At 41.8% G+C, this 8,418-nt stretch overlaps 1 protein-coding gene across 1 annotated transcript; it reads right to left on the bottom strand.

Moving 5' to 3' along the window:
• Positions 1 to 31: 31 nt before the first annotated feature.
• On the bottom strand, positions 32 to 1,776 carry LOC109827438 (bZIP transcription factor 39-like). The gene has a single exon (XM_020394450.1). The coding sequence runs from the start codon at positions 1,675 to 1,677 to the stop codon at positions 172 to 174; it is 1,506 nt and encodes a 501-aa protein (XP_020250039.1). The 5' UTR covers positions 1,678 to 1,776; the 3' UTR covers positions 32 to 171.
• Between the last annotated feature and the right edge of the window lie 6,642 nt (positions 1,777 to 8,418).

The raw sequence follows: 8,418 nt of genomic DNA, 5'->3' as shown, positions 1-8,418 counted from the left end.
CAGAGACTGTCCAACTAGCACCCACTAATCTAGATAAAATTGCCCAACAGTTTTGCTATGAAAAGACAAAGTTCCTAGTCCCAACAAGGATACCAAAATCACTTATGGTTACTTCAGCATGATCTAAGGGTTATGATGTTGAATAACATTTTCAAAATAAAATTAACGAGACTATAAAAGGTAAGAAGAGCAATAAATATCATCATTACCTGCCAATCCTTCACGGAACCATTGTTGAAGGGGTCCATCAGCCAAAGTTGATTTTATATTGTCCCTGTATGCATCATGAGAACCTGAACCAAGAGCTCTTGGGTATTCAGCCGAGTTCCTATATGCCCTTGAATGCGTCCCAACCCCCATTGCACCTTCTCGAATAGCCAATGCTGAAGCTACATGAACTGGAATCATCAAACCAGTACCTTCCTTTACAGATAATTGCTTTTCTTGCCCTCTAGACTTTGTTTGTGCCATGGCTCTCTCGCTGGCAAGAACCGAATGTATTATCAAATTCCCATTAATCTCCACATGCTTCCCGTTTCTCGGCACATAAAGCAATGCTGGTAAACTCTCAGAAGAGTTCTGCCTCCCTCTACCACCACAATCCATTTTCCCACTAAACTGTCCATATTCCTGGGTATTGTTCAAACTGTTACCCCGATCTTCAACAGTCAAAACCCTACCATGAGACCCACCAAATCCATCATAAACCTTGTTCTTATTTCCTCCTAATCCAAAATCGCGAACACCTCCAAAGACCATCATCACAAAGAACAACCCCAGAAGGCTCACACTTGCAACCTTCTTCATCTTGCTCTCGCTCTTCTTCCTCTCAGTTTTCTTTACCTTGGGAGCCGAAACAGGTTGCTGAGGCTTCAACCTAGGAATCGGGACGTAAGGAACAGGAGGACCGTTATGTCTCATTGGATACCCACCATAAGGGATCCATGGAAAATAATACTGAGGAGGAGGAGGAGGGTTTCCCTTGCCATCGCTGCCATTTGCTCCATTTTCACTCAATTGCTGATGCAATCTCGCGTTTTCGGTCATATAAAACGAGATCTTTCCATTCAAATCAGCGATTGTCGAGTTCATAAGCTTCACCTTCTCCTCCAATTCCTCCACATATTGCTTCTTCCTCTGCCTCGACAGCTGGGCGCTCTCTCTGTTCCTCATCATCCTCGCCCTGCGCTTCTCATCCTCTTCAGTCCCCGCCCGCAACACCCCATGGCGAGTTGCCCTCGTCAGATCGCTGTATCTTAAGATTCCTACTGCTAGGGTTAGAATCAGGGCTAGGGCTAGGGTTTTCAACCATACCGTTATCATCAATTTTCCTCTTGAACCGAGAATTGTTCTCCTCCTGCTTAACATCCTGACGAGAGGTGGCGGCTCCCGAAGCTCCCGAGGAGTTTCCGGATTCAGGCGATCCGGGATTTGAACCGGAGTTGGAATTGGAGTTGGAAGCGGTGATGTTTGAATTGGAATTGGAGCTGGGTCCGTTATTGCTGTCATCGGCCGAGGGAAGAAGGAGATCGTCGACGGAGAAGTCGAGATCGATGTCGTCGAGATCGAGAAGCCGCCGTCGGGGAAGAGGTCGGGATCGTCGAACGAGAGATCGGAGGCATCGAATTGGGGGAAGTTCTCGAAGGGGGAGGGATCTAAGAACGAAGGCTCCGCCATTGATTATGGGCTTCTTGGTTATCGGTGATGTGTCGAAGGTTTTCAGTCGTGGGGTGCACGCGGACGCGGGGTCGCGAAACTTCTCGCTCGCGTGGAAACTTGCGTTTCCGCCCTTGTTTTGATTTTGTTTTTTTAGTGCATTGCTCCTGTACTTTCTGGGCTTTGGGCTCGGCCCCAACAGAAGGCGCCCATTTATATTATTATTGCTAGGCCCAACAATAGGCCCATGGGCTCATTGCAAAAGCGCCTAATTTCACATAACCCACCTGAACTTTTAGGCGTGTTGCTGTAGGCAATAAAAATTGCCTTTACACAAGAGAACTCAAATCTCGCATGTTTGAATTCGCCTGGGTGCTCAAAGCAAGCTAAGCTAGCCTACATTCAGAAGGACAAGTTAAGCTCGTCTGCATTCAAGAGGCCAAATAGAGCTCGTCTGATTGCTCGCCTGCATTCAAGAGACCAAGCAGAGCTGGCCAGCAAACTTGACTTGCCAACACAAGTCAAGCTCGCATGCATTCAAGAGGCCAAGCAGAGCTCGCCTGCAAGCTTGACTTGCCAACACACTTTGCTCCCCTGCACTAGCTAAAGTTCGCTAACATGGCTTGACTTTCAGCTCACATGCTTAAGGGGTTCGCCAGCCGACCCCGCCTATTCGCCAAGCTTGCCTACAAGCTCGTTCGAGCATTCAGACAGCACTCGAGCTCGCCTGCAAGCCCGCCAGCCTTTCCTGAACGGTGCAAGCAGCTGCTTGCTTGTGGGAGTGGGCAAGCCCACGTCCCACGTTCTAAGTGATGGAGTATGGCTCTCATCACCCCTAAGTAGTCATATCCCACAGCTATAAGGGAAGGTATGGTGCTCCTCACCTTGAGCGGTCACATCTCACAAGTCAAGTGATTGACCATGCATTTCCTTGCCTATTTATAAGTCACATTTGGCAACATGAAAAGGCGCTTGACATTTTTAAGACTCTTCAATCAGAGACTTTTGCAGGGTGGCTGGTTCTCAATTCGAAATTGGAACTAAGAGATCAGTTTGGAATTCGGGGGGGAGGGGGGGATAGGCTGGATATTCTTAAGCAGAAGCTTGGATTGTTGAAGTAGACTCAATCTGAACTCTCAGATTTGAGACTCTTGGCTCTTTGCAAACTCTTGCATATTAGCCTTCTCTAAGCATTCAGCATTGACATTCATCAAGCTCGGGTAATCGAACTCAATCACACAAGAGCTCCTATTGCGTACTGAAGCTCAACTGCAATTTTGATCGAATCGTCCAAGGGAAGCAAACTCAACGCAAGTATTCGAGGGAGGCGTCCTATCGCTACCGAAGAACTCACGTTAAACAAGAAGAGCACTCTCTTCGCTTCTATTGTAATTGTTGATCCTTAGTTTGTAATAAGTCATTCTTATTAATACAAACAATCCCTTTTCGGGAGTTAATTTTTACACCCTACAGTTGCAGATGACTCCTCTCAATTTTTTTCGTCTCATATAACCCCTCTGAATTTTGTCTATCTCATGTAACCCCATTAAACTTTGGAGTGTCTCACAAACTACCCCTGAACTTTGAAGTTTTCTCACCGGACCCTTTACATTGTAATTTGTAAATAACTAAACCTTCCTTGCGAAAATCCTAAACTTTATCATTTATCAATTACAGGCATTATAACCCCTCTCCTACATTTTGTATTTTTCCTCTCGATGAAGCTTCAATTATTAGCAAATTACATATGAGGGATTTTGTAAGGCACGTCAAAGTGTGAGAAGGATTATATGGACAAACAAAGTTCAGAGGGGTAATGGTTTTTCTTCCCCCTCAATCCTCTCCAAGTTCCACATGTTATTATCTGACATATTGTCAGCTCAAATCATGTATTATGACACGGGCACATGACGTACGCATTTCGATCATACATATTTAGGGGGCGTTTGGTCCACGATGGGAGTGGGACTTAGGTTAGGATTGGGATTAGATGGGACTAGGATTATAGAAGTCCTAGTCCTGAGCTCAACCAAACGTTGCCTTAAAGAGTACATGAGACTTTGTTACAAGGCACTACGAATTCAAAGAATGCTATTAATTAATATTATTAGAGAAACTCTTTCACATACTAGGATATATGTACTTAAATTTCTATAATACATAGGGTCTTCATAACGCCTAGGGTCTAATAAGTTGAAATGTTGAGAGATCTAAGAATACTGTTGCAACTTAATTCGTCTTCCCTAGCTTTAAGCAAAGCTCTCCGCTCCACGGCCCCTTCGAGTTGAAACTAGGGGGGCCACCTTCTAATGATTCCTTCTCCTTTTTTTTCTTTTTTTTAAATACCTTTCTCCTCGTTTCCATCAACGTGCAATCTTTGTTAAAGAATCTAGCGCAACCTATGTTTACAATTTAGTCAAGGAAGAAATGATTGTCTTTGGAACTTTCTTTCATGTCACAGTACTAACTTCCTCCGCTTAATTACCACGAGAGGTACAAATACGCGTTCAAGTCAAAACGTATGCATATTTACTACAGTAAAAAAAAGCAACAGAGATATTTCAGAAATTATCTGTAGGCCAGATGAGACTTTACAATTAATTTGATGTTACATGTACATGTAACTTTCTCCGTTGACAGATAAAACGAATGAGAACTAACTAGTAGCTCGTTTGGAAAGAACACAATTAGCGCGTTTTCACGTCTAGTTAGAAATCAGACTGAAGATAAATCAGAAGTTTCGTACAAATCAGACTGAAGAAAAATACTAGTTGACTCAGGATTTTGATTAACTAACTAACAGAACTAATAGAGGAATAAACGCAGGAGGAAATTCCTCTCTCACATCTAAAGACTAGAAGTGTGATATGATCACAACTCGTCCTAAGTTGGAGAGTTTTGATGTATATATATGGGACTTGTACACTGTTGGAAGCCAGGCCATCGTGTGACTTACACGCGTGAAAGAAGCTCTAGGCTCTTGTGTGCATCCAAACAAGCCTAACTGGGTTCAAGCCAATGACGTTTTACAATTTCCACTCATTGTTATTGTAAAAGCAAGGGTAAATTGCTCTTCTCACTTCCTCTTCATGCACGTGCAGAGCTTTAATCAGTTCACTTAATGCTCTGTAAAGCTTCCTTTTGGCGGAGCAAGGTCCAATTTCTACAGTGCCCTTTACTCCTTTTGAAGAAAGAGGGTCCTTTTTCCCTTTATTAAGCATGCATTTGATCAGCTGAGGACAATGATTTGGAAGATGTTGGAATAATGGCTGTACCAACGAGCTATGAGGAATATACTTCATGAAGAAGTAATTAATATGGTGATATTTTTTTTTTTACCTGTCTTTTATAAAGATGCTATCCAAGGACATGCTCCAAGAAAGTCTTTTATGTGGCAAAAATCCAAGATAAAACCCTTTTTATGTGTTTTAGATGTTGCGGTTCGGATTGATCCTTGTACATGGGCTCTTTCTAGATTGGCAAATGACCATATGTTCACATGTTTGCATCTATATATGTGCAAACCAGTGTGGAAACAAGGAGTATATGTGAATCTAAAACTCTACTGGTATGTTTGGGAGTTCACTTACCTGTTTGGATGGAGGGTAGAGAGAGGGAGGAGAAGAGAAATCTAATTTTAACTTTGTTTGAGAGTTCCATTCATGAGGGTAGAGGAGGGGAATGAACGGGTACGGGGGATTTGAGCCAAAATTTTACACCACAAATTAGGGTGTAATGAAGAGAAGGGAAGGAATGAGAACTTTTCCCCTTCCTTCCCTTCCTTAAGTCATCTCCCAGACACACTGTTAGGGAAAATCCCCCTTCCTTCCCTTCCCCTTCATTACCCCCCAATTTGGGGTGTAACATTTTAGCATAAATTCCCCCCTATTCCCCTCCTAAATGCAACTCTCAAACAAGATTAAAATTACATTTCTCTTCCTCTCTCCCTCTCTACCCTCCATCCAAACAGACTTTACAAGTTTCTCTCTCCAGTCAAAGGGATACCTAAATAAACCTCTGCTTTCTCAAGAAGTGGGTCACATATGGATAGAGAAAGTCCATGTGATGCACACATTAACTTGTCCACCACATTATACATATGATGATATTTTTTCAATAAACTTCAGAGTATTCAATGTAAAATTAAACAAAGATCATATTATGTTTTTGGAAAAGCCATGAAAATTTATGGTAATTTCAGTAGCATGCCTCATGAATGGCCTCAGATATGAATGATTGCGACTCTTATTATTGCCTTGACCCCCAGAAAAAATTTAAAAATAATATTTTAAAAAAACAGATATTGGAAAGACTCAAGAGCAGGAAAGAAGATGAACAAAGACTCACAGATTTAATAGCCTAAACCCTCTTACCTAAGAGCTTGTCTAAAGTTCCTTAGAATAGTATTTTCTATAATCAATGTCATGTCCCTCTGTATAGCTTTTAGCTTAGCACATCTTTCAGTAGGCACCTTTTAAGTTTTATGAGCATAGTACAACTATTAAAAGTTTACAGACATGTGTAACAAAATGACAAAGTTAATTATTTAGTATTGATGATGATGGAAGTTGTTTATGTATATTTCTCTCATGTAGTACGTTCACTAGACCTTCCAGAATGCCAAGCCAGCATCAATCATGCATATTGCGAAAAAAATATGATGACCCACTTCCTGTGATGGGCATTAACGTTTCTTCAGAAGCTCTTGTTTGGTTGTTAATTAGCATGCGAAGTTTGAATTTGAGTTAATGTTTGTTTTAATTTTTTAAGCTTGGCACTTTATTATTACTTAGAGAAGGCAACATCTTAATTTGAATCCCGAAATACAAGCACATGACATAACTGTGCAATAGAAAATGGTATTGTTGTTAAATAATGTAATTAGTTTATCTTATTTTGTTTTGTTTTAGTCCCACCTTGATTTGGTTATTAGAACCTCTCTACTTTCTCTTGTATTTGAACACCTCAGTAGAATGAATAATATTGTCAAATTCTCTCAAATCTCTCAGTACTTATCATTGTATCAGAGCCACCTCCTTCATCCTAGAGAGAGTTCCTTCCTTCTCCCCAACCTTGAGGGTGCTGAGGGCCACAAACTCCCCCTCGGCGGCTCCAACATCAGTTCCTTCTCTAGCCAAGTCTATTCCGGCCAACCTCAACCATAAACGCCACTCTCCATCATTCTTCTGACAACACTAGCACCGCCACAAACCACATCAAATCTGCTTTGATCATCACCAACAGCTTCCCTCAAGCAACGACCACTCGAGCTTGCCACAACAGCTCAAAATCTCTCTTCATTGCTATCATCGAACAATAGACAGACCCAAAACCCTAGCCCTAACCTCATCTGCAACGAAATCCGCCAGCCATCTCCTACTCCACCTATTCCATTAATAGCTGGGACTGGCTATAGTATACGGTCTGCTCTCCTCCTAGCCAAGCACCCCTGGCTAGGCCCTCCCCGCTAAGATTTCCCCTGGCCAACACCCTCGACCATGCTTTCCCTGTTAGGGATTCGAAACAATCAATCAAACCCTTACCCTTCCGGACCTTGTGTTGAAAGTAGGAAAGTAGGAATAATACCACAAATAAAGATCTAACCTTGTAAAAATAGTAAAGGAGACGAACACACAGATTTAACGAGGTTCGGCAACGTGCCTATGTCCTCGGGAGCCACGCCACACAATCTCTTTTTTAATTAAAAAAGAATTACAAGCTCTCAAACTAGGGTTTAATCTCTCTGAGATTCTCTCTCTTTCTGCAGTCAAAAAGCTCTCTTTTTTGGTGTTGTTTCAACCCTAAAAACGTTTAAGGTATATATAGAGTTCTGGGGAAAACAGAATCCAAAATAGTTTAGAAAATTGTTTGACTGTGTCGCGGTCGACCGCAGCGGTCGACCGCACAGGTCTCGCGGTCGACCGCGGCGGTCGACCGTGCCAAACGACAGAAGCTCCTCAGATTCCAGAGAGTTGAGCGGTCGACCGCGGCGGTCGACCAAACCAAAAAACCCGAGATAAAAAATCCTACAGGGTTGGCGCGGTTGACCGCCTTCAGCTTCAGCTCCTCCTAACTCTTGTGCACGTTAGCGGTCGACCGTGGATCTGTCTGCTTGTTTTCTCGTCGTTTTGATTCCAGTTCTTATCTCGACTTTGGGTCTACACCTTAGATTAACATTCCCAGTTCAAGCTTCCTCTATCTAAGCTCTCGCCCGACAGCACCATAACCTATCCTACCTGCAAACAAATAATCACATGCACTTCTTTTTTGGAAAACTTCCTTTAGACCCCCAAATACGGTTTGAGAGGGATATTCAGTTTTATCTTATCTTGATTTATATTAGTCCCACATCACTTAGGTTGTTAGAACATCTATACTTTCTCTTGTATTTAAACATTCTCTTGTATTTAAACACCTCAGGAGAATGAATTATATTGTCAAGTTCTCTCAAATCTCTCTATAATTATCAATTGCACTATGAAGTGCATGTTTGATGTTTCCTATTGCATGCAATCATGGGTTTGCCTCGATATTGAGATTAAAGAATTCATTTACTCTACAAAATTTTCAAAGAACTTTAAGATCAATGGAACTAGAGAATATTGTATTTTGACATAGATCATCCAAATATTATGTTATAAAATTAGCCCCTATTTTTCTCAAAAATAAAATAAAATAAAATTAGCCCCCACTATGTTTAAATTATACAAAATAGGTCTCTGCCAAGATTTTGTTTAAGTTATGCATAGTACCTACAACTTG

The sequence above is a fragment of the Asparagus officinalis genome, unplaced genomic scaffold (genome assembly GCF_001876935.1).
Source record: "Asparagus officinalis unplaced genomic scaffold, Aspof.V1 AsparagusV1_Un212, whole genome shotgun sequence".
Lineage (NCBI taxonomy): Eukaryota > Viridiplantae > Streptophyta > Magnoliopsida > Asparagales > Asparagaceae > Asparagus > Asparagus officinalis.
The sequence above is the reverse complement of the archived record's forward strand: the minus strand, read 5'-3'. Positions and strand labels throughout refer to the sequence as shown.

Coding starts and splice junctions, on each gene's coding strand:
- LOC109827438 (XM_020394450.1), bottom strand. CDS start 1,677: ATGGCGGAGCCTTCGTTCTTAGATCCCTCCCCCTTCGAGAACTTCCCC.